General features: G+C 41.2%; 1 protein-coding gene across 1 annotated transcript; it reads left to right on the top strand.

Moving 5' to 3' along the window:
- The first annotated feature begins 117 nt into the window (after nt 1–117).
- On the top strand, nt 118–27,330 carry n4bp1 (nedd4 binding protein 1). The gene is made up of 12 exons (XM_033635424.2): nt 118–631; nt 4,676–4,903; nt 5,103–5,276; nt 9,000–9,511; nt 11,569–11,923; nt 12,520–12,855; nt 16,191–16,426; nt 24,168–24,298; nt 24,590–24,686; nt 25,358–25,465; nt 26,572–26,673; nt 26,789–27,330. The coding sequence occupies exons 1-12, from the start codon at nt 320–322 to the stop codon at nt 27,195–27,197; spliced, it is 3,000 nt and encodes a 999-aa protein (XP_033491315.2). The 5' UTR covers nt 118–319; the 3' UTR covers nt 27,198–27,330.

Here is a 27,330-nt window from a genome sequence, read left to right on the forward strand (position 1 = left end):
GCTACTTTTACGCAAAAAAAAAAAAAAAATTTATACCTCATCCACCACAGCAGATAACCATCGCCGTGAGGAGCACACTTAACTGTCGTGTTTTGATGACGCAATCACTGGGACTTTCCGGATACGTCACTCGGGGCTTCCGAGTTATTAAGCTAGCTCTACCTCTGTGTTCATATCGTTAGACACTGTAAACGTCGCCTCGTTGCTCTGGAGTACACGCCAAAAGAGACCATGAAAACGCCAAAGGCTCCTAACAGCACCGAGAGGTTTGAATATTGAGACGTCGTTGTCGGGAGCGACAGTCAGACCGAGAGGCGGAATGTCAACAACGCGGCCCCTCCTCGGAATGAGACGAGTCACCGAGCTAACGTGCCCTGAGCAGCCGACCAGCAGGCTCCCTGCGTCAGCCGCGAGGCAGCAGCTAGAGGCCCCCACAGTGGACGAGTTTACGGTGCTAGAGGATAAAGAAGACGAGCTGAAATGTGCCAAGCCTCGAGTGGAGCAGGTTTTTAAAGTAACGTTCACCATTATTGGTCTTTTGGACCACACAGGACAGCCGCACGGTAGCAAAACATCACGGCAGATATGGCTGCAGCTCAGAGGAAACAGAGACGACGTGTCGAAGGCGAAGGTGAGGTCTTGTTTTACTGTTTCACTTGCATTTTCTACAGATTAGCCAGCAGTCCACTGTGACACAGCTGTTTTTATCAAAGATATAACAACCACCACGCTGGCGGCACCGCTGACTGTCTGCCTGCCTGCTAGTGGCTGATGAACAGGTGTATCAGTGTCAGGTGATTGGCACCTGTCTCTGCAGTTTTATCACATACCTTACCAACATATCAACCTATATAACATCAGAGCTGGGAGGGGGTGTCGTATTGAGATTAGATCTGGCCTTGACATTGTAGTGTTTTTAGTTCTGTTTTTACTGGCCTGTAAAGGTTTCGCCACAAAGTTGTCTTTGTTGAATTTGTAGCTATTATCATAGGTTAAATAAAGTCTGTCTCTCTTTCACACCCGCAGTACAAACGGTGTTTTCTCCTGCATAATATCACCCACACTTAATTTAGATCAGATAGTCTATGAAAGCAACAATAGTCATAACGTTCCCAGTGTATCACCACACTATTGACATTGTGGTGTCTAGGAAAAAATCTTATGACATTTGATTTTGTCGTCGTAATGTCAGCCTTAAAGTTGTCACTGGCCAACAGTTAAGCCACAGAATGTCATGAACACAGTCACACCTGTGGACATGGACAGGTCATTTCAGTTTCAATATGATATTTATTATTTCATGGCTGTTTGCACTGCACATTCAGATATAAGCATATATTTACTAGGGGTGTAAATCACCAGCTTCATCACGATACGATATTATATTGATTTGTTTGGATGACGATACGATGTTTGCCAATATCACAAAGTCTGTCACAATACGATTTTGATTCGATTCGATTCAGGAGCCTGCGATCGATATGACGCGGTATCATATGCCCATCTAACACAATCATTTACATCAACTCACAAAAACAACTAGAATATGATTTGACCATTTTATTTCTGAGCTCTGTTTGTTGTTTGAGCGGAGGTGCGCTTGCCCAGAAATGGTGACACAGACGTGCTATGTGAATTTAAAAATAATGCGTATCTTTAAGATGACGATATGGATCGATGTTTTCATTTTGCAACGATATAATCGGATTGTTAATCAATGAATCGATGCATCGATGTGGATCGATGTATCGTTACACCCCTAATATATACATGTTGTGTTTGTGTTAACAGAACTTGGACTCCATGCAGTTCATAACACACTGTTTCACATGTTTATACAATACTGTTAAACAAAACAATTTTTTTTCAATTTATCTGTTAATTTGTCTCTTGAAATCAAATTCAGCTGAACAAACCACTCCTCGCAGGGCTTTGCAGTCCTGTTGGCTGCTGTGTCTGTACCAAGCAGTGGTGTCCCTTGTCAGGAAGCTCTCAGTGATGCAGGAGTAGAAATTCCTCCGTGTCTGAAGGGATACCCGCAATTTCCTCAGGCGTCTAAGGTGAAACGGTCTCTGCCATGCCTTTCTTACCACTGAGTCAGTACGCAGCACCCAGGTCAGGCCCTTTGTGATGTGGACACCAAGGTAAACTTAAAATTTAAATTGACATAAGATTTTTTATTTTATCAGACAACTGAGCAGAGAAAAACATTATAACAAAGTGCATAGTGTTTTGCCACCATAAACGAGCAAAAGTTCAAAGTGACAGAAAATAAATAAGTTGTCTGCAGTATGAGAAGTAAACATAATGTATCTATAAATCGCAATATATTGCTGTATTTTTTTGTCCCCATCATACATGTGATACATTGTAGCATTAAAAAAATATTTTGCCATTTATGGGAATATGTGCACAGATATTACAAAATATTGTAAGACTTTCTTACTCAATTATTGCAGAATACCCCTTATTGTGAGGATGTAGATATCAAGGACTGTGTATGGGCTAGTATCGGTTACGCAACCATAATTTCTTAATATATTTTCTGACCACAAACTATCATCTTACAGGATTCAGGCCCTGGGGATGTCCATATAGGACATTTTGTTGTTGCTGATTTATTGTAGAATTGTATCTGACATTTAGATACATAATGAACTTGTGATTACAATAGTCATCTGTCAAGTAGTCATGAATAGGCAATATTTCATTATGTCTTTATTTTGTGTATCATACATTTAGGTTGATTTTTATTTTTTATTTTTGAAGGAATCAGTCATGATGAAATAAATGCATTGCATTTGTTAACTGCTTCAAATGCTCCTTCTGATCCATCTTGGATCAAAACCATCATATTACACATCTAGAAGTGGGGGGACAGTGTGGTAGCACTCCTAAATAAATAGAGCTCACAATGACTGAATCACACCATCTGACACAAAAGTTAACTTCATAACAACAATCAGTTTAAAAGGCGTCTGGGCCTAAGCTGCATTTAGAGAGTAGACATTACACTTAAACATGTAAAATAGCTGTTAACATCTGTGGCATTTATTTATTCCTGTGTGATTTCCCATTCAAGAGTATCTGTCACACTTCTGCATCTTGTGTCATGAGTCTCTCTTTAGTGCGTAAGTTGCTCCCCCTGTAACCAGCTGTTCCGAGCTCTGCCAGTCAACCGAGAATGTGATGTGGAAATGGTAATTTTACTGTCAGTCTGTTCAGCTCATGATGAGGATGACACAGGCGTCATGAATGGTTTCCTGCATAACATTACCAAGTTCTGTTGGTGCTTCCTCTAGTTTGGGAAATCACTGCCATTGTTCCCATAACAACCTTTCTTGTAATGTAGTTTCACAAGTTTGCGTATCACGTCAACCACTAGAAAAATGCTGCATATGAGTGAAAGTAGTCCTGATTGTTATTTTCTCTTTCTACGATTTGCAACAATTTGAAGCTGATTCTCACAGCATCATCAAGTCGGCTATGAAAAGCTGTCTGCTTCACTTCCAGAAAGCACAATACAGTTTTTGACTGAGTGTATTATTCTGCTTTATTGGCAGCCAAGTATTTACTTCTTATACCTGAATGTCATATTTTGCTTTTGTAGTGTATTTTGGCTGTGACTACACAAAGGGGGAGATAGCTGCAAGTAGCTTTTAGGTCTCAGAGTCCCCTCTGTCAGTTGCTTTTAGGTCTCAGAGTCCCCTCTGTCAAAATTAGTTTCGATCCAGTCAGGCACACCACTTTGGTTTGAGAAGTTGCCCATTGATTCTTTAAAGCGTAATTCAAAATAAAGCTAAAATACAACCAATAATCACTAGAGCTACTTATATTCTGTTGATCATTGTGATGTGGTGGGATTTTACCAGAGAGGTCCCTAACTGCCATTAGACGAATATTAACCCAGAACGCACTGCCTGTCTGTGTGTGCTGCTGTTTAATATGATTTGAAATACATGGTGAGAGTTGTTGGGTAAGCTCTAAGGTCATTAACCATGACGCACATAATCAGAGGTCTGATTATTGCAGAGGGCTCAGGGCCAAACCTACTGGAAATCCCACCTCATTTTATTGATTGTCTGATTTTAAAAGCCACACCCAAATATTTGTGAGCTGGTGCCTGTTGATGTCTGACATCCTTTCTTTCTTTATGTCCCACTGTGTCATAGTTGAGTCATTTTACATTCTCAGCACTGAGTTTTCTTCTTCTTTCTTTATTAATGCTTAAGAAATGTGACACAGTATCTGAAGTTACCACACCCACCTGTAGCTGATTCATGCGGACATCCCATAGTCAGGAGATTCCCTGAATCAATCACGAGTGTTTAGTTTCAGCACGTGTCAGCTCTACTAATCGACAGCGAGGTGCATTGGCCTGTGTGTGTGTCTGTGTGTGTCTGTGTGTGTGTGCTCAACTAGGGAGAGCGTACAAGCAACTTTGGCACTATCCCTGTATAATAGATATATTTCCTTTTGCTTGATGTGTTTCATCCTGAATTTTGCAGACATCACAGATGTGTTTTTAAGAGCATGGGTCACCAAAATTCTTGGCTGGTGTAGTTTTGACCAGATGATTTTCATTTTAAAATTTGTGTTTTTGTTTTGTTTTTTGCAATAAACCATACCATCATATATAATAATCATAGTTCTATCACTTCTCTTTGTCATGCAGGAATATGTTCGAGGACTCTGTGACCCAGAGCTGCAGAAAGAAGAGCGGTACCCAGTGGACATGCACTGTATTTTTGCTGGTGCGCGGGGCCTCTTCTTGGACAGGCTCATACGGGACACAAGTGCTGAGGTTGTGGTGCCTGAGCCAGGCCGTCTGCGGTTGTTGGGCCGTGCTGAACCAGTTGTGATGGCCCAGAGCAGAGTTCAGCAATTTGTAGCATTATTCCAGGTAGGGGAACTAATAATCTGTGATTTTACACCATGTTACTATATAGTTGTTAGTCCAGTCAACCTGAGAGCTTTCATGGCAGAGGACTGTTCAGCCACCTTTGCTGTTTTGTACATCTGTCATAAGTATTTTGACCATAAATCTACTAGAGAAATCTTGAAGATCATTGAATATCTGTGTGTTTGTGTGTTGTGCCTAGGAGAAGCGAAGTCTACCGAGTGACAGAGAACCAGCAGTGAAACGAGCGTTCAAGTCCTTTGTGGAGGAAAGGGATGATAAGTACACTATGGAGCTTCTTTTGCTGCCCAGTGCCCTGAAGGAAGAGTTACTGGGACTGGCTCATAGCCCCACTACCACAAACACATCCTCCCTGGTTAGTGTGTACCTGTTTGACAATGAATTATTACAATACAGCATAACCACTGTGTCCAGCTAAATTCCCTAGAGTGCCTTTGAACAACAGCAGCAAATTTAGAAAACAGTAAAATGTATCAGCTGGTTTGTTGGGATTATAACCTCATACTGTATGACTCCTCAGCGGCTTGTGAGAGTTTAGATTTTAAAAGGTGAGGTGTCCTATTCCAGTCTCCAGAGCATCCAGAGCATGTGTTCTGCCATAGCTCAGCCAAAAAACTACAAATTCTGCATTTGCAGCTGAGATGCAAGGATTCAGTTGAGCTTACAGATGAACATCCTTAAGTTATTGTCTTAATTAGATGTTTTGAAGTGATATATCTCACTGTGACTGAAGTAAATTTACTTCTTGCTCTTATCTATGCAGCAGGTGCATAGCCAAGGGTATACCTGGATAGGCCCAGGCCTAGCCAGACTGACTACAGGCTTAGCCAGTTAAATATTGGTCTTTTCATGAATGTGATTTGTTGTCTGGAGATGTCACCAGTATATTGTAGCCAATAAACAGTCTGCAATGTAAGCATGGGCAGGGTTGACATTTGGCAGTTGCTTGTGAAAATGTTTACGTGCATTCGCTGTCATCAAGTGCCTCAATGGGTTGAGATTTGGAAATACTCAGATTTTGCAGTGAAATTTTAAAAAATGGCACTTATTAAGTTAGATGATAAAAATGTTAATGTAAATGTCCATGGTGAGATATTTAAAGAAACCATGACTGGAAGAGCAAAGAGTGCCCAAAACAAGTGGGGATTTGGCTTAAAAGAAACTATATAATACAGCAGGAGAAGGACTGCAGACTTGACAGCCACCACCATGGCTGGCTTTACCCCCAGCAGCTCCTACTCCAGAGTCTGCAGGGACACCATCAGATTTGTCTGCCCTTTACGGGCTACTCAACCAATGTGTGCTGGTGTTATTTTCCCATCTCAGAAAAATCCTCTTGCTTTTCTAGATGACTGTATGATCAGTTCAAGTGGATCAAGTACAGTAAGGAAAAAGATGCAATCTGTTGCAAGGCCTGGAGGCATTTTCCAGTGGCTCCTCACACTGAGAGTTGACATTTGCAAGAACTGGCTGTTGTGTGTGTTTGCTACATAAACGATGGAGCGATAAAGAGAGGGTTGTTGGGTTTGTGGAAACAGCTGACATGTCAGCAGAGGGAATTTCACAGAGGATTCTGTAAGTGCCTAAGCCACTGGATTTGGACCCAGCGCTATGCGTGGGCTTCTGCTTTGACAGTGCGTCTGTAATGTTGGGTATTTAAATATGCACTTTATGTACACTGCAATCTTGAAGTTGGTCAATATTTTGGGTAGGGCTGGGCGGTATGACCTAAAATTTATATCACGGTATAAATCGAATCCCTTCACGGTAATGGTATATATCGCGGTATAAATTTAAGTGTAAAAGTTATAATAGAAGTGTTTCTGAATGGGTTTTGTAGTCCCTTAGCAAAGCTAAATTGATAAAAAAAAAACAACAACAACAAAAGCAAAGATATAATGTATTTTTTAGAGCATTTATTGTGCAGAATGCAGATCTCAAAACTCAAAATTAAAACCCAGTACTTTATGGTGCAAAATGTCCCCTGGGATCTATATCAAAAGGTAATTTCCTTCTTTTAGCAAAATCCTAAATGACTGAGTTGTGTTTTTTCCACCTGGACCTTTATGCTCTGCCATTTCTCCTCTAATCATCACGCTGTAACCTGTGACAGGCTGTTATGATACCACAACTATCACACATTCACGTATGGAGTTTTTTGTGGAGCCCCTAGCGTCACATAGGTTTACATTACCAAAGGTTTATGACAAACTCTCTTGCCGAAAACCAACTCCCGTGTGCGCACGGCGAGAGAGGAGAGGGAGAGACGCTGTGCTGCTGCCAGAGGAGACACTGAATGAGTTCCCTCTGAGCGGTAAGTCGCTAAAAGAGTCTGAGAAGTCCGGGGCTGTTCATAAAACATTAACTCACTCACTCACAAGTTCTCCAGCAACACATGTTGCACGTGCTATGCTAAATCACGGACGTGAACCAGCTCCTCTTGCTCCGCTGTCTCTGTGCTCGCAGCCATTTTCACACTGAGGCAGGTGCGATGACGTCATTGACGATAGGACGGTAGAGCGCAAATCTCTACCGTGGGCCAAATTTATATCATTTCTACCGTCTACCACATATACCGTGCCGCCCTAATTTTGGGAGATCCAGAGTAGCAACTGGATATCCAGGCCAAGACTTCCTCTTTACCGCTCATTTTGGCTATCACTATAAACAGACACTAACTTAAATAAAGCTCGAAAAAAGCAATTGCTGTCAGATGATAGGCGATTCTGAGACTGCACTTCAGCCTTTCCGCATGTACTGTTTACCTGCCTGATTGGTCGATATTACGTGGACTGCAGACAGACTACAAGCAGAAACCAGAACACTTGAGTTAGAAAGATTAACTAGAATCTGGATCAGACAGTAAGAAGCTGATGCTGCTGGATCAGATTTTTGAGACTCGTGCTGAATTTTAATAAGCTCAAAACTGCAGATCCTACAGCAGATTTAAACCAAAACAAGTTTTTCTTTTTCTCTGAACTCTTAAAAAGCAGCAATTTTGCAACATTTGAACTACAGTCTTCAACGTTATCAAAAAATGGGTCACATCAGTCTGATTGAAATCCCCAAGACTGACTGGATGAAGTTGAGAGATAATATCATCGGTGATATTGTCAAAGTCCAAAGCTTACTCAGTAGCTCATGAGGAAACATGACAAACTAACTGCTTCACAGCAGCATAAGTTACCAGTGAAATGTGAAAAATCATCAAGCATCAAGAGCAACACCGATCTACAGCAGCTGTGGAATAGTACCTGGGCCCTTTTACTCTAAGGGCTTATCACAGTTATGCCTAGCAGGTGCATATTGGAGGCTGTTATGTCAAGCCTGTGTAGATTTTGAATAGCAGGACGATGATGGGAAATGTAGACTTTTAAAAACAAAACCCCTAAGCCTGTGCAGTTTTTTTTTTTTACAGGCCTGCCCAAATGTTTTTTCCACCCACGCCACTGCTGTGAAGGTCTGTTTGTCCTTGGCTGTAGGATACCTTTTTGTATTAGTCACAATAATGCAGGTTGTTTTTGTTTATATTCTACAGAAAACTCTAATCTCAAAGAACTAAACCTCTCTGAGACTAAACAAAGCTTGAGATGTGTATTTTTCCAGCTGGAATGATTCTGTCTATGTTTTAGTCCAATGAGAAGGTTGAGTATTCCTACTAGTCTTAAAACTAATGTGAGTATAGGGTGAAACATATTTCAGTGACGAATCAGGCCTACCACAGAAACTTTTTAATGTACATTTTAAAAGCTTCAAACCTTTCAATATAAATTGATTAAACTTGAAAACATGAATGAAGTTTATTAAAGCCTTTTATGTGTTACTTTCCAAGTGTTACTTTTAGGCAGTTTGCAGCTGTTCTAATTCAGAGCAAGCAATGAACAGCAGAAAGTTTAAGATCAAGTCAGATAATTTTGGTAGCCGTCCAGTAAGTAAAGAACATTCGTGACAAACTTTTGGTAAGGAGAACCATGTAGGGCACGCAGGGAAGTACAATATGAATCATGACCATAGCAAATGTTTGAGAGGAACTTTTACTGTACTTTCTTTACTGATATGATGTTGTTTCCTCTCCCAGGCTCAGCTCAACCAGACGCTGCATCCCAGCATGGCAGAGGTCGACCAGGACCGCTCACAGAGCAGCACCCCTGTGACAGAACTCTCCAACCGTATCCTGGGCACCAGCTTTGAGGAGAAAGGGAGCGGAGCAGCAACTGTCAGCGGAGGAATTAAAACAGGAGGAGCGATAGGCTTAGGTCCTGAGGCCGTCCTGCTCAACGGCACTCGGCCCTCGCACAAGCGGCGCTCATCTGAGAGCGAGACTCGCGACACAAAGAGACAGTACTCTCTGGAGCGGAGGGACGAGTCGCCGGAGAGAGCGAGAGAGAGGGAGCGACAGAGGGACAGAGAAGGCCGGGGGAGCAGTAGCAGCTGTAGATCCAAAACCCCCTCTGCCTCGTCATCCCTCTCCTCCTCAGGAAAAGCAAACACAGTAGCCGGTGTGATCATGTTGGACTCCAGTGAAGTCTCCGATGACGGAGAGGCTGTAAGCCCAGAAACCAACCTCCGCTGCTTGGTCAATTTTTTCAGGTAAAGCTCATAATAGTTTGAAATGTTTGCAAAGGAACTAATCTTTGTTACATTAGGGCTGCTTAGGGAATTATTTATTAACCAAATACATAATCATTGGCCAAGTAGATCATTGGCCGTTTGAATTTGTGATTAACTTTTCTATTCATGTCTTGTATCAGGCTATACAGGGTTATAGATAGTTACCCATATGTGCATAGAAAGACTGAACAGTTGCTGTAATTGTCCCTCCTCTCCATACTGGTCGTGAAGCTATGAGATTTCAATGTAAAGATGGGGTTTAAAATCCACAGCCCTTTTCCATGCAAAATACACTCTAATTAATGTCCGGCTAAAGCTAATATGAGGCTTCAGCAGACTAAGTCAGGATGCCTTCAAACCTATGATTAAGACAAACTCAAGTCTGTTTCCCGGGTTAATACGGTTTGCTGTCAATCAAACCCTGGTGTGCACCAAACAACCAAGACGAGAGTCACAAGACCGGTTGGAGAATGCAAGTCTCTGTCTGCTTTCAAGCTGATTCTGGTGCAGTTTGGTTGTGATGTGAAAGCAATAGAAGCAACCACAGGATGATGACAGATATGAGATTATAGCATGATTTGAAAGCTAAACTACTTTAGCAATCTTATAATTGATCCATATAAAAAAGCCTGTAAGCTCTTATGCTAATGCATATATGTAACCATGGTCAAATGTATGCACGCCAGCTATGGTATTTTCCCTGATTGGAAGCCGTAAAAACTGCCATGATTATATTCAGTATTTGTGTACGTTGCCAGTTCATTAGGTCTAAGGGCTCATTTATGCTCAACATAAGATAGAGTCAGAGATGGACGGAGCCTTCAGGCTGTACCCTGCGTTCATGTCGTCCTTATTTGCACACATTTTTTGAAAGCTTAACTGATATAGACAAAATGCAGTACCACTTGATATCGTGGAGGCAGTGTAGATATGAACGTAGGAGACGATAAAAACATTTAAATAATGGCAAAACCAAATAAAGTGGTAATACATTGAAAAGAATTCTCCTTCCACATGTCGGGACATATTTAATGGCCTCACAGACACCGCCATCTACAATACTACCTCCCTTAAAGGTATTTATGACGACCTCCTCCACCATCGGCCATTTGTTGATGTCTGAAACTTTTAACTCCTCCCTCTAGTGCCATCTATTAGCTGAATCTAGGCCATCATAAAAGATACATGGATGTATGAGGGCAGGGATGTTTACAACATTTGAAACAAACACATCTGTTTTTCTGTGTAAAGGGAGTATAAATGGGGTTTAAGTGTGTGACAGTGTTCCCACAGTAATAAGCCCTGAATCATTTCTGAACAAGACGCCTCCTTTTCGTCCTGTTTCTGTGTTAGTCATTTTTCATTACGTGAGATCAATTTTCATTTTCAAGTCGTGATAGCTTACTAAAAATGCTCACAGTCAGTTACTTCTCAGTGAGCTCTTTGTGACACAAAAGACCAGAAATATACACATCAGAAGCGTTAAAGTGCTACTAAACTCCTGTCAGTCACCGCACACAGGGGTCCTGAAGATGCAGGATGACACTCTCCAAAACTGTACAATCAACAAGTTGCCTGTCAGTCAAAATTGCTTTGCGTTTACTCTTCTAGATTTGTTTAAAATGAGTCAGAACTAAAATTAGACAATATATAATTTTTTCCTGCTGGTCCGGACAAAATTACCCTAAATTCAGGTGTTAAAGATGTAAATGTTTTTCCTTGCTTAGCGGTAGTGGTGGGATAGTGACAAAAACAAGGGAATATTACACTAAAAAGACCATCATTTTGGAAAACACTATTTTTCTTGTCTAACTCAGACTTACATTAGCTTTGGTTAAAGTTTAAAGCACAGTGTTGCACAAAATGAGACCTGAAGGATAACAGCCACCAATAACTCTCTCAGTGTACAGTGTGTGGGCAACTGGACATGTGAGTATTGTTTTCAGACAGCATTCAAAAATGTAACCCTATCCTTCAACTCTGCATCACTTCTCTTGAGTGCCAAATGAAACCTTGTTAAAACTCATCTTCTTCAGAACCATGGGCTACCAGCAGGAAGTGGTGGAGCGTGTTGTCAAGGAGACGGGACAGACAGAGGATACCTTCCTCATTCTGGAAAAAATTGTTGAGGAAACCAAGCGCTGTGAAGACGGTTCAAAAGGAGGGGAAAAAGAAAGACGATTGAACTCTGTGCGCTCCCAAGACATTCCCTCCTCATCATCATCCTCGTCCACAGTCTCTCGATTCAGAGAGAAGGAGCGCGAGCTGAGCAGAGCATTGGTGGACCCGGGCAGGTCTAAAGAGAACATTAAGCCCAACCAGCATGGAGGAAGTAGCAACGGTCTGGGCCATCGGAGGCAGTGCAGCGGCAGTGAGACCAGCACTCAGCAGGTACATCCCCTTCACAAAAGGATTGTTGGTTTTCAGTTCAGCATTACTTTTTCTTCTTTTCCTTGGATAAAACACCCAAATTTAATCAAAGATCAAATCTCCATTTTAAGTTCCTGGCTATGTTTGAAATCACAGAGCAAATCATCTCACCTGTGATATCCACATTTAATCTAACGCCCCACATCACATTTACATCTCTCATATCTTAACTCCCATGACACATATCAATGTTTTCTATAAAGCTGCATTCTCCCCGTTTTACCTTCTACCATGTACTCTGATCTCTTTATCTCTTCATCTCAAATCATTTCCAATAAATTGCCTCATATCGTATGAGTCATCTTACTGGATCTTCATCATCACATCACACACTCTCACCCCATATCATGCCTATTGCGGCTCATCAAGAATCACACTTATGGCTTGACAATATGGATACATTTAACACTGTGATAAAGAAAGTTTTCATTGATGATGATGACTGCGTACAAATGTGTAAGTCATAAAGATGCTTAGAATTAAATTTTCAAAAATTGTTGTCTCATTTGTTTCTGAATAAGAGATTTTGAAATGGCAAATACCAAATCTCATTTCAGGCCATCACGATCAAGAGGAGCTCTAGTGCTCAAGGAGGAGCAGGAAACTATGAGGTTATTACCATTGACGATGACGAGGACGTCATACCCACGAATACCAAAACAGCGGATAGTAGAACATCCCGGATGATGACAGTGCCACACCTGGACACCCAGTCAGGATCCCGAACAGACTACTTGGCGCGGGGAGGTGGCGGCGCCTCACAGAGGGATTACCTGTCAAGGGGCGGGACACAGACTTTGGGAGGATCAGTGAAAGTTGAAACCGTGACAGCGCTGCGTAGCACGCCTCAGTGGCTGACTGCCACCACCACCTCCTTAGCTTCAACCCCCAGTGTAGGTATCACCTTAAAGTCCTCATCCACTCATTTAGGAGTTTTCCTTGTTTTTACTACGTCTTTGATCACTGACCCCCGTATGGGCAGAGTTAAATTAGAAGACTATTTTCATGCTGATATGCTGAATAACGAAAGTTTGTCTGTGCTTAACTTAAAGCTGCACTCAAGCCAGTGTTACTTCCTGTTTGTTGATAAACCTTCTTTCTCAAATAGAGAATGCGAGTGAGGTTAATAGTCAGACATGATCCATTACCCTGGCAATGATATTGCCGTTCTAGCATACATATCATAGTGATAAAATTGGATATTTGCATGGATAGCGATACCGGTCACTCTAACGGTGAAATCCCCCATATTTGAAACAGTATTTCCAGTCCATTTATAAATACCTTTGATATTAAGTTTGCCATCCTGTATATCACCTCTTTTGTATCCAACAAGGCCTCCACTATGGGGTCTTCATCACACTGTTGGCATTTATTTTGACATTGCTTAGTGCCCATATTACACAAACTGGGTGAAAAGCTGAAGTTTCACAGTGCTGTGCTGGGTTCAGAAACTGAAAAAACAAATCCCACACAATCCCAAAACAGAAAAACTCACCGTCTTCTTTTTCTTGTGACTCACAACCCAGCGCTGTATGTGTCAGAAGGCATAGCCAGGAAAGGATGCATTTTGCAGCACATTTGCCCCGCCAGCAGTCGGCATTCGTTACATCTTCAGTGTAGTCAAAATATAAGTTGAACTCCCAGCTCACTGTTTATTGGTTTGGGGCTCAGATGCAAAGAGGCATGACAGTGCACCTGTGCCAGCTTGGAGGATGACATCTGACCCGCAGCTTCTACTGCCATCATACATCATCTTCCCATTTTAACAGCAAACTTCTTTTTAAGACTTTAAACACAAACATTAAGTTATTTGTCAAAAATATTTGGCAGGGTGGCTAATCAACAGTGTCAGGAAAATGTGAAATATAAAAATTAGGGCTGTGAAGCAATTAAGAAAATATTGATCTAATTAATTACATGCTCTGTGATTAATTAATATAAATTAATCGCACATATCACCTTTTGCAGTGAATGTATTTAAAAGAATTGAATTCAAATGAACATTGGCAGATGTGTCATCATGAAGCTGCTGGATTTTGGACACAATTGTCCCCCTGTCTTCTACCACCAGAAGTCCATTTTGCAAGGGTTTTAGCTACTCGGTCACAGGTGGACTTTCTCAGTTTGTGTCTGAATGCCTGTGTGACTTGACGTGGCTGGCTGTTGGCGATCACAACAGAGGCAGTGCTAGCTCGGACCTACAGGTTCACTGCTAAATGCTTTGCATTGAGGTGATATTTCAGGCTTGAAGTGTGATGGTACGTAAAAATTCCTACAGTACGGTGCACATATGAACAGTTCCATTGAGTGTTTAATAAATGTAAATGTTCCATTAACGGAGCCAAGCAGCATTATCTTGTCTGCCTCCATCATGTAACAAAGCCACTGTGGCCTTCAATGACACACCAGGTCAAAGGGCATCATGGTACGCAATTAATCAGCGTTCTGTTTTTAACACATTACTTTTTGTGTGAGTATTTAATCAAAATGAACGCATTATTTTGACAGCCTTAATGAAAATGCCAAAATACACTGGATTGGGGCTTTAAATCTCAGTTTAAGACATTTATAGATAAGGTCATTTGTGATATCACAACTTGTTTGGAAGCTAATCATTGTCCAATATGAAACGTATACAAGTTTTGCATAAAAACTCCAGTGCATATACATGGAGAATTGGCTTTTCAGTGAAGCAGGAGACATAATTGTGTTAGGCAGTTAACATTTGTGAACATCAAGTACACAATATCATTCCAAGTATAAGAGTATTTTTATGTATCTTAAAATATGTCTGGAGGAGATCTACAGTATATTGGTTTGCTTTTAGCATACTGCGCAGTGTTAAGGGGGTTAACTTCCAAGGCTCCTGCTGGACCGGACACTGGGAAAGTCAGGGAATTTGACACAGCAATAGTCAGAGAATTACATCACAATTAGTCAGTTTTGGCTTACATTCCTACTGATGAATCATTTCTGGTTGTCGACTAGTGTGCTGAGCGGAAAAAAAAAAAAATCCCAAAAAAGTTAATAACTTACATATTAGGCGAAAAGGTAGTTTCTTGCAACCCTAGAATTAAGATTAAAAAAAAATAAAATAAATAGTTCTCGTTCTTTGAGTTTACAGATGGCTAAAGGGGGGAAAAAACAACTGTAAACGGACAGCATGATTAGTGTTGCGTTCAAGGTCCCCCCAAAAAAACGGGAGAAAAAAAAGGCCGAATATTTGAATTTTGTTTTTCACAATCAAATCCCGTGCCATCGAACAAAGCTTCGAAGCTTCAAAGTTTTTGGGTCAGCCCTAAATCCCACATGCAGGGGGCTAGCCATAAGGCTGTTGTTTTCAGCAAGCTGGCCTCGAATAGCTGACGTTGAGCTGTAGAGCTGTGTTACTTGCTTTGGTTTAATTTTTTCTTTCAAACTTTATTCCTTCTCATCTTATCTGAGTTCTGTTGTATGTTTGTGCTCCATAGATTTAATTGCAAACTACAACTGTTTAGTAAGTTAAAAATGTGTTGCTGCTAACGACAGCTTGAAGTGGCGATGAGGTCTAAAGGTTTTTTTGGAAGGTCTTAAAAAAGTCTTAAAAAGGTATTGAAATTATCCTCAGGATTCCTGCATATACCCTGTAGTAGATGGCACAAACATGCCAGTATTTATGAATAGATTTCATCATTTTGAATCAGTATTTCCAGTTTATAAATACCTTTGACCTGTAAGTTTGCCATCCTGTATATCACCTCCTTTGTATCCAACAAGGCCTCCACTATGGGGTCTTCATCACCCTGTTGGTGTTTATTTTGACATTACCAGGTGGCGGCTTAGTAACTCTATCAAATACATTGTCTACTGTAGTCTGTGGGTGTTAACTTTACCCATATTACCCAAACCGGGTGAAAAGTTCTTCTGACTCGTCATAAATACAGATTTTTGTTTTGTTGCATATGTTTTGAATTTGTTAGACCAACCTTGCTACTTAAACTATACATACACATAGAGTACAAAAAATGTAATTGTTCAACTGTGTAAACTTTATGATATCAAAAGGATTGATGCCATTTCTTTCAGTCTTCCCCTCACAATTCTTTTCATAACAGAGCTGGGAAGGAGATTTGAAACGTGCCCACTCATTGCCCAGACTTGTGTGAGTGTTGTCATGATTAACGTCATGAATCACATCCTCGTCTTTCTGTTATTTTAAAAGTCATTTGTGTATTTTCCTCCTCAGTCAGCTCAGCCCATCATTCGGCCCTCGGCCTCTCCTTATCAGACCATCAGCCACATGGGCTTTCATGGGGTTGGAGCCAGGACTCCCCCTTCAAATGACCCCCCGGCACCCCCGGTGACGGGACTGGCACGTTTCCATCAGTCACTGAGGACTCCCTACACACTGAAGCTGCCAAATGAGCCTGGACGTCAGGATCTCAGACACATCATCATAGATGGCAGCAACGTGGCTATGGCGTGAGTCTGCATCACACACACATAAGCATTGCCCAGAAACACTGCACCGGCATGAAGCAGGATCTGGGAAGGGGGTAAATAACTCTCTATAATTAGGCTAGGTAATTTTGGCCAGGGAAATACTGGCATGGCTATTTTTACAGGGGTCCCTTGACCTCTCTCTTCAAGATATCAGAATGAAAAGGGGTTCTTTAGGCTTTTATTATAATTTATAAATGTGATATTTCCCCCTGTTGTATTGGAATATTTCTGTAAGGTTGCATCTCTTCACAGTCTTGGACTTGTATAAAATGAGTATGACTGGAAAACTGAGAGTCTTGTAGATTCAGTGAGCCCAATTTTATTTCTGTGTGATGATGTTAGCCCACATAGTAGCCATTTCATTGTAGTGAGACCATTTTTAACTTGACCTCACTGTGTAAAATAACCCATTGTGACCTCTAGGATAATCATGGTCTCATGAAACTTTACAACCACAAAGAAGAGACCTCGCGCATTCAGAGGATGTTTGGCTTTCATGGATGTATTAACAATAAGGGAGTTTCTCAGCAGTTTCCCAGAACAGAAGTGCTCGCTATCCAATAGCTAAAAAAAACGCAGTTCTTAGAGAAATATCCAAATGTCAGAAGTTTTGGATGCCAAAAAACAGCATGGATTTTTCTGTGGTGTTGTTCAAGGTCTTGGTGTCTTAATCTGGTATTTTGGAGGGGTTTTGTCCATTTTTATCCATTCTCTAGTGGTCAAAAATGCTGAAATGTAGCCCTTAATATTAACAATTTATGAGACATAATTGAGCATGGGAATGGCCATCACATACTTACAACATCATAATGTTGTAAGCCCTTATACACTGTAAATTTTTTAAAGTTTGAATAGGCACCTAACAAAAACACTGTGTTTATATACTGTTGATCTGCTATCAATCAATTCAATCAATCAATTTTATTTATAAAGCCCAATATCACAAATATATTGGGCTTTATAAATAAAATAAAATAAAATAAAATAAAATCACAATTTGCCTCAGAGGGCTTTACAGCATACAACATCCCTCTGACCCTCGCAGCGGATAAGGAAAAACTCCCCCAAAAAATTCCCTGTTCCCTTAAAAAGGACAAACATTGGTCTATTGTATCTATTAATAACTGTGACAATCTGCAACAAGAAACACAAAAGCAAGATGACCCCTGTAGTAAGACCTGTAACCATAGCAGTTTAAATGGAAGTTTTGCAGTGACAAGCCAAGAGACAGATGTAGACTGGGGTTTACCAGAACTTTATCACAGGGCTGTAACCATTACCAGTGGCCTAGTCATGAGAAGGAGGATTCAACTTTTTAAGATGATTTTCTTTTTTCTTTTTTTTTTTTTTTTTTACATGAATCACCCATCAGTTTCTCTGAAACTGTTAAAGACAGAATACTTGGTAAAAAGGTGCTAAAAGTACATGAGTGAAAATAACCGAACATTACACACACTGACTGTGATGGAGCATTATCTTCCTGGTATAGGTGTAAAGAGTTATAGCTCCTGTGATGACAATAACACACCCGCTGTAAATGTACCGCGTTTTTCCTTTTACACATGAAACCATCACCCTTCCCATTATCATCAGTGAAGATCACAAACACTCTCAATCATATTCTCAATCTAAATGGGCCACCTGTTACTGTGCGTGGGCTGCAGCTACAACCCTGTAGGTGCACCAAAACTTAGCCCACACACTCGCAAAATGTTGTTACTCATCACCTTTGTGTGTATGAGTGTGTGTGAGCCTGACAAAGCGAAAGCAGTTATAACAACATGATTTAATGAGTGGGGGAGTATTATGGGGGTGTTTTTGGGAAGAAAGGCCTCGTCTAGTAAAAAAAAATCTGACTTTGTAGTTTCTGTTTTATGCAAAAATTGTGCAACAAAGGACGGATAGAGCACAGCCTGTTGTTCTTCTCCTCACTCTCTGCTGATGTGTCATCACAATCTTCATCCCGGATGACCTTGTCTTGACTTTTCACTTTTGCAACCACTTCCTTCCACATTCTGTCACGCCCACTCTCCCTCCCTCTTCCATTTTATCCTTCCTCCCTCCTTTGTAGAATTATTCCTAAACAGAAAAGCAGAGGTCACCTTTGACTCAAAATCTGTCCTACAGGATGAACAAAAAATTTTCATCATTATTGTTTCTATTACATTATGCCAAGTGGGACACACAGTTATAATTCAATAGCCTGTTAAAACCACAGTACTCAAGACAACAAAATATGCTGATAGATATGGATCTTTAAATTATTTTATTTGTAGTGTTAGTTTTATTGAAAACAAAACTCCACAATTGCTTCAAATTGATGATGATGTCCCTAGGGTTTGAGGGTGAGGGTATGTCCTGATCCTGAAAGAGGGTATTTGGCCATGTAAACTTATCTTAATGAGCTCGGAGATGTTTTTCCTCATCAGATTACGTCCGTGTTTCCATGGTGATTTCACTGTAATCTCTTCCTGCTGTGGTGTCCTTCATCACTTTCTCTTTTCAACAGGCGGAACTTCCCTCGATGTTGCATTGCTGCTCTGACCACAAGCTGAAATGATCTTGTTCTCTAGTGCATGCGTGTGTGTGTTTACGACTGTTGGTCTTTGTGTGTTATCTACCTTGTGTTTATATGTCTGTGCTTGTAGTGCTGTGTCACAGAAAACAAATTTGTTATCATTTACATGAGCTGTGCAAGTGCTTGGACAGTGACTAGGGGAATACATAGATCAGTGTTCTTTCCGCGGTGTAAACCCTTCAGTACTGTCCCCATCACCAGCTATTTGTGCCAGGGGTGCCTTTTTTTTCCGTCTGGACCTACGTCACTTTGCTGGAGACCTGCGAAATATTTTGGGTCACACCACTGTGTGTAACAAGCAGCTCCACAGGCTGTTTGCTGTGTTTCACCACAGCTCATGTGAGGCCAGATTGCTGATCAAGATAGTAACTCAGTGCACACAGAAGTTGCCAGTTGAGATATAACTGACAGAAGTTCAAATGAGAAAAAGGAAAGAACACTGAACAGAAGCTCCATTTATAAGGCAACAATTTGACCATTTAGAACATTTTTTTAAATATTTATCTGAGAACATGAGTTTGCAAAAAGCTTCTCAAGCACTAGTCTGACTTTTTGGATTCACCCTACTAACCAGCAGGTGCATGTAGTTGGCCATTCAGTCTTAAAGGGAAATTTCGGTTTATTTCAACCCGTCTCCTATCGTCCTAAATTTGTTTCAAGTCACTAGTGACATAGAAATAATAGTTAGCATGTTAGCCGTTAGCCTAGATACAGCCGTAGCGTCAGACCTGTTAAAACGTAATTGAACGGGCATCCTTTCAAGTGCAGAGTTAGTCCACTAAACAAGCTTTTTCTCCACAAAGACCGCCTCATATCGTTAGGATAAATGTCAGAGAGCATGAAAACGACATGTAAACGTGTTGTCTTAGCTTACCGGTGTGGTGCCATGTTTGTTGTTTACCATTTGGCTAAGGCTGCAACCGGTCCCATTCCTTGCAACAGAGGTATTCCTCTTCTGTGGGCATTGGGGTACAGCATTCACATGTAACGTTACACCACCAATCTCCAGAGCTAAAGCCTTCCAGCAGCCATTCCTCATCTGTCGTCCTCTACCTGTTATGCCTCTCTCTCCTCCTCCTCCATTCTTCAATTTCACAAAGCTCTTCATCAGTGTATTCTGGCTCAAATAAATAAGGGCGGCGATCAAACTCTGCAAAATCAAATTCCTCCTCCACAAAGTCAAAGTCTGGCAAAAAGTCAGCCATTATTCTATAAATCTTTCATAAAATAAATGAATGAACCTTTCAGGCTACTGTCCGGTTCTGCCTTGCAGCTGCTGCTGCTTGTTCTCGTGAGATTTCAGGCATGGTATGAGATCGCTGCTTGTTCTCGCGATATTTCGGCCACACTTTAGGAAGCAGATATAAATGGTAAACACACCGTAAGGTAAGACAACAACTCTGAAGAACACCTAAATGTGGAATGTTAGTATATAGGCTTTCCACATCGAGAGGCAATGGCCGCCCTTATTTATTTGAGCCAGAATACACTGACGAAGAGCTTCGTGAAATTGAAGAATGGAGGAGGAGAGAGAGAGAGGCACAACAGGTAACGTTAGAGGACGACAGAGGAGGAATGGCTGCTGGAAGGCTTTAGCTCTGGAGATCGGTGGTGTAACGTTACCTGTGAATGCTGTACCCCAATGCCCACAGAAGAGGAATACCTCTGTTGCAAGGAATGGGACCGGTTGCAGCCTTAGCCAAATGGTAAACAACAAACATGGCACCACACCGGTAAGCTAAGACAACACGTTTACATGTCGTTTTCTATATGTTCTCTGACATTTATCCTAATGATATGAGGCCGTCTTTGTGGAGAAAAAGCTTGTTTAGTGGACTAACTCTGCACTTGAAAGGATGCCCGTTCAATTACATTTTAACAGGTCTGACGTTACGGCTGTATCTAGGCAAACGGCTAACATGCTAACTATTATTTCTATGTCACTAGTCACTTGAAACAAATTTAGGACGATAGGAGACGGGTTGAAATAAACCGCAATTTCCCTTAAGTTGTATTCCATCCTGTTTTCTTCTTGTGAAGAAAACGGGGTATTGTGACAGCCATGTTTTCTGCTGCTAAATGGTTGCAAAATTCTTTTCATGTTCTGCAATTGTAATTTCAGATTTGACACACAGTCGAACTAAACCCCTGAAAATAATCCTGATTCTGAATTATGATTATGAATTATAAAAGATTATCACTGTCAGAAAGACAGATGTGTGCTCTGTTTATCCTGAGGTGATGATTAGTGAAAAGATTTGAAGGTGTAGTAATGAGATATATGTGGTAAGATACATGTACTCTTAAGAATATTTGACAATAAGTCATTGCAGAGGATGTCACTGGTGTTTGGGGTTTGTGGCTTGCAGCAGCAGCCAGCTTCCTGCTCGCTGAGGCTGGCTGCTCTCAGGGAGTTTCTGATCTCTGCTGATGTTTGTTGTTTGTGTTGTTTTGTGGCTTTCTGCCCTGGGTACACATTAGCTGTATTACAGCTGTCTGACGTGCACATACAGGCCACGTACGTCACCACCAACAATCTGGGTCAGCTGATGGTGTGTGTGTGTGTGTGTGTGTGTGTGTTTATGTGACATTTTGTGTAAGTACTACTAAAATAACTCCCAGGTTTGTCATTGGAACGTCTGTTGCTGCGGAGACCACTGAAGCCAGTTTAACATTCATTGCTGTCCTGCTAATATTTTAAATATTCTGAACTTCTATAACATGTTTACATGCCGCACTGTCTTATTTCCCCAATTCTGTAGTTTATTTCTAAATCTCTTGTTTTACTTCCTTATTCTGACTCTAATCCCCTGAGGTGCTGCTAATGCAGGCTAAACAAAATGTTAGAACCTGTTAGGCCTGCAACTAACAGGTATTTTCATTGTTGATTAATCTGTTGATTATTTTCACAATAAGTTGTTTATTCTATCATGTGTTTGAAAGTGGTAGAAAGTGTCGATTTGGATGACGTTTTGTCGACAACTGAAAGATATTCAGTTTATTGTTATTGTTCTTCTAATTTAACAAGCTGGAATAAGAGGAAAAAACTTCTCAAACCACAACTTGGTTATCAAATTAGTCTGCAATTAATTTGATAGTTTACAATTAATGGATTCATCGTTGCAGCTCTAAATCGTAGTGACTTGTCATTTCTCTTGTGGTGATTCAGTATGTGAGGATTCACTGATCCAACTTTTTATTTCCCAACACGAATCGGCCATCTGCTGATACCAGTGCTCTCTGATACCAGCAATTAAAATCTGTATACCTCACTGCATTGAATTTATTGGATTTTTTTTTTTATGTAAAGTAAAATAAGACCAGAGATTGGTGTGGCACTACAACCACACGGTGCATTTGTACAAGTGACAAGTCCTTTTTTAGTCAGGTACGTGCTCGTGTCCTGGGCCTAAAAGCCTATCAGTTTTGTTGGTGCTCTTTCGCTGTTTTTTAAGTTGTTGTAAATTACTTACAAATATATATATATATGTATATACAGTACAGGCCAAAAGTTTGGACACACCTTCTCATTCAATGCGTTTTCTTTATTTTCATGACTATTTACATTGTAGATTCTCACTGAAGGCATCAAAACTATGAATGAACACATGTGGAGTTATGTACTTAACAAAAAAAGGTGAAATAACTGAAAACATGTTTTATATTCTAGTTTCTTCAAAATAGCCACCCTTTGCTCTGATTACTGCTTTGCACACTCTTGGCATTCTCTCCATGAGCTTCAAGAGGTAGTCACCTGAAATGGTTTTCCAACAGTCTTGAAGGAGTTCCCAGAGGTGTTTAGCACTTGTTGGCCCCTTTGCCTTCACTCTGCGGTCCAGCTCACCCCAAACCATCTCGATTGGGTTCAGGTCCGGTGACTGTGGAGGCCAGGTCATCTGCCGCAGCACTCCATCACTCTCCCTCTTGGTCAAATAGCCCTTACACAGCCTGGAGGTGTGTTTGGGGTCATTGTCCTGTTGAAAAATAAATGATTGTCCAACTAAACGCAAACCGGATGGGATGGCATGTCGCTGCAGGATGCTGTGGTAGCCATGCTGGTTCAGTGTGCCTTCAATTTTGAATAAATCCCCAACAGTGTCACCAGCAAAACACCCCCACACCATCACACCTCCTCCTCCATGCTTCACAGTGGGAACCAGGCATGTGGAATCCATCCGTTCACCTTTTCTGCGTCTCACAAAGACACGGCGGTTGGAACCAAAGATCTCAAATTTGGACTCATCAGACCAAAGCACAGATTTCCACTGGTCTAATGTCCATTCCTTGTGTTTCTTGGCCCAAACAAATCTCTTCTGCTTGTTGCCTCTCCTTAGCAGTGGTTTCCTAGCAGCTATTTGACCATGAAGGCCTGATTCGCACAGTCTCCTCTTAACAGTTGTTCTAGAGATGGGTCTGCTGCTAAAACTCTGTGTGGCATTCATCTGGTCTCTGATCTGAGCTGCTGTTAACTTGCGATTTCTGAGGCTGGTGACTCGGATGAACTTATCCTCAGAAGCAGAGGTGACTCTTGGTCTTCCTTTCCTGGGTCGGTCCTCATGTGTGCCAGTTTCGTTGTAGCGCTTGCGTTCGTTTTTCTTTAGTTAGCTGATTGGTTCTTGCCATAATATGAATTTTAACAGTTGTCCAATAGGGCTGTCGGCTGTGTATTAACCTGACTTCTGCACAACACAACTGATGGTCCCAACCCCATTGATAAAGCAAGAAATTCCACTAATTAACCCTGATAAGGCACACCTGTGAAGTGGAAACCATTTCAGGTGACTACCTCTTGAAGCTCATGGAGAGAATGCCAAGAGTGTGCAAAGCAGTAATCAGAGCAAAGGGTGGCTATTTTGAAGAAACTAGAATATAAAACATGTTTTCAGTTATTTCACCTTTTTTTGTTAAGTACATAACTCCACATGTGTTCATTCATAGTTTTGATGCCTTCAGTGAGAATCTACAATGTAAATAGTCATGAAAATAAAGAAAACGCATTGAATGAGAAGGTGTGTCCAAACTTTTGGCCTGTACTGTATATGTATATGTAAGCATTGTCAAACATAATACTGATTTATCTACACGTTCCTCCTTCTAACCATGTCCCTCTTCTCCCTCTTCTTTTCATCCTCGTCTCTACAGTCACGGTCTTCATCGGTTCTTCTCCTGTCGAGGCATAGCGCTGGCTGTGGAGACGTTTTGGAGGCGGGGCCACAGGGAGATCACAGTATTTGTCCCTCAGTGGCGTCAGAAGAGAGACCGACTCACAACAGGTACACATGTATACTGGGCAGTCTTTAAGTAAGAGAAGAGTAAAAACATATCACTGTTTTGGCTCTTTGCTATAGCACATTGTGTTTGTATTCAAAGAGTGATTAGCTCGATGTGCTGACTTTCAGCTGTGTGGGTGATTTGCATGTGTTTTAAAAAGCATATTGACCTTTTTATACACACTGTCCACAGGATCAAACTAAAGCGTGCATGCATGCGTGCGTGCGTGCACATTTTCTTGCTTTTCAAATTAATTAACAGGTAATATTAATATAATTGTTATTTTATTACAGAGCAACATTTTCTAAACCAGCTAGAAGACCTGCGGCTGCTCTCCTTCACTCCCTCCAGAGAGGTGTGCGGTCAGAGGATATCCTCACATGACGACAGGTACACACAGACACACGCACACACACAAACACACACAGTCCTAAACTTTTGATCAAACCAGACTTCTTTGAGGAGAGAGTCCACCAAATTCAAATTATTCATATCTAGACTGCAAAAACAACGCAAGCAGAGTTCTGTAGGCACAAGAGTTTCAGTCATGGAGCAGTGGGTGGAACTCCTTCAGAGCCAGGGTTTGAACTACTCTGTTATTGCTGGGCATTTTGATTCCATTATGAGCTTATCTTCCTCCTACGCAAATATTTATCATTGTGTCACTTGCTCTCACCGCCCATCAGCAACTACAGTCATACTGTATTTTCATAATGGATATGAGGAAGCTCACTAACCAGAGGACAGATTAAACAGATGCTAGTAAAAAGTGTTGTGTTATGATTGAAATACTTCAAAAACTGCTCTGTTTTGTGATTTTGGGAAGGTGTTCAGGCCTGATTGTGAGTTTTGAAAGCCAAATCTCTCAGTAACTTGTTTAAAAGTTAGTTTAAAAAAAAGAAAATATCAACTTCAAAACTCATGCTGACTCAGCAGTCAAGGTGTTCTTCCACTGGTGGATTCCCATCTGTGTGCTTAGCAGCTGAGCTGGGAGCGAGCTTCTGACCTTTGAACACAGGGAAAATCCTGAGCGTCTCATCCACACACTGTCTCTCCATCAGGTTCCTGCTCCACCTCGCAGAGAAAACAGACGGGATCATTGTAACCAACGACAACCTGAGGGACTTTGTTGACACCTCAGACACCTGGCGCAAGATCATTCAAGAGAGGTGATTGTGCGTTATATTTACACAGCTCAGTCAGTCATTCACTTAAAGGTTCCATTACCTAACATGATACTGGAAAGTCCACAGAGGCGCACTGCCAGCTAGATGACACATCATGAAGAGTGGTTTATATTTAATGATGGTTTATTTACATTTATTAACATTCTTGTAGCACTTTAAGGAAGAACTTAACATAAATAGCAAAAAAAAAGAAAAAAAACACTTTAGCATCATCAGAAACATTGTCTGATTTGAGATTTTTTTGTTTGATTTAAAATAAAATTAAAAGTTTTCAAAACTATTTGATACAAAATATACAGACCATATATATATATATAGAGAGAGAGAGAGAGATGACTTTTTTATGATCACATGCAAATAAAGTTGCAGCTGTAGTTTTTGCAGGTTAATTTTGACTTTTATTTTTTAAAATATATGAAAATTTAATATTGTTAGAACAATCACAGCAACACACTCATAGCTGATTTGGTGAAATACAGAAAACCAGCATCTGTCAGGCCCTACTGGTTCAACCTCTGTGTGACCCAGTCAGGCTTTATGATGCTGCTGTTATAGGTTAATTTCTGGAGACACAAGTCTGACTAATTCAGGCTGACTAGCTTGATATGTGTTCAGCCCTCCTCCAGAGGACGGCAGTGAATCCAGGTTGAATCATGTGCATCAACTTTGGACCACTGTGACAAAAGTCTCACTGTGACACTTCACTGTCCTAAAGCTTTTTCATATCTGAAAGTCCAAACAAAGTTTCACATTTCCATTACATCGTATACATTTGGTTAGTTTTGGTGTTACATACATTTCAGTATGTTAGCGTACTGAAGAACTATATACGACATATCGATGTCCTGTCGTCATTACCCACATGTGCTGCATCAGCCTTTACTGTAGTAGCGCACAAATTCAGAGAAGGACTAGTAAATTGCCACGTTAAAGACAGCTTGGAGTTTGCACTAATCTGGTCATGGACGAAGGGGAGCTCAAAATACAAAGGCTTTTGCTCTGTGCCCTTATTTGTCTTTATTGTTAAGAAATAAAAATTAAAATATTTCACTTTATAAAATAGTTGTTTTTTTCCTTTTCACTGATAGGTTGCTTCAGTTTACTTTTGTGGAGGACCACTTCATGATCCCTGATGACCCTCTGGGGAAAAACGGACCTCATCTAGACACCTTTCTGCGTAAAGAAAAAGGGTAACAGGAAACCTTTTTATGATTTTAATGTTGTGTAAATATTTGCATTTATATGATAAATGATCGGCCTGTTGCACCTTTCACACTCTTCCTTTCTCTCTTTTATTCCTGTCAGAAGAGCTCCAGTCACTCCTCCCCCACTGAGACCCCCAGACTTCCGGCCGTCCTCCCAGCAGCAGCAGCAGCAGCAGCAGCAGCAGCAGCAGCAACAGCAGCCAGTTTACGTCCAGGCCCTCCACTCGGCTCCTCGGACCCCCGCCTCCACGCCCCGGCCCCCTCCCTCCCTGATGCCTCACCCCACTGCACACTGGCCCCATTCCGGTCCCCCCGAATGGCACCCGCCCCGCCGTTCCCCTTCCCCTTCGCCCTCACCTCCTCCCCAGCGGTCGCCAGGGGAGACATCAGAGCTGAAGAGAAAGCTGTATGACATCTTCCCCGACCAGAAGCAACGGATCGACCGCATCCTCAGTGACAACCCGTACATGAGAGACCTGAACGCCCTGTCCGGGCTGCTGCTGGGATAAATAACTGGCTCAGCAATGAGAATCAGCAGACACACAGTACATATGCACACATATGCAAGAATATTACGTGTCAGCATAGAAATAATTTATTTTATCATTTCTTTGAGCCTGGAGGGAATGAAAAGTTTAACTT

This window comes from Epinephelus lanceolatus, chromosome 5, assembly GCF_041903045.1.
Source record: "Epinephelus lanceolatus isolate andai-2023 chromosome 5, ASM4190304v1, whole genome shotgun sequence".
Lineage (NCBI taxonomy): Eukaryota > Metazoa > Chordata > Actinopteri > Perciformes > Serranidae > Epinephelus > Epinephelus lanceolatus.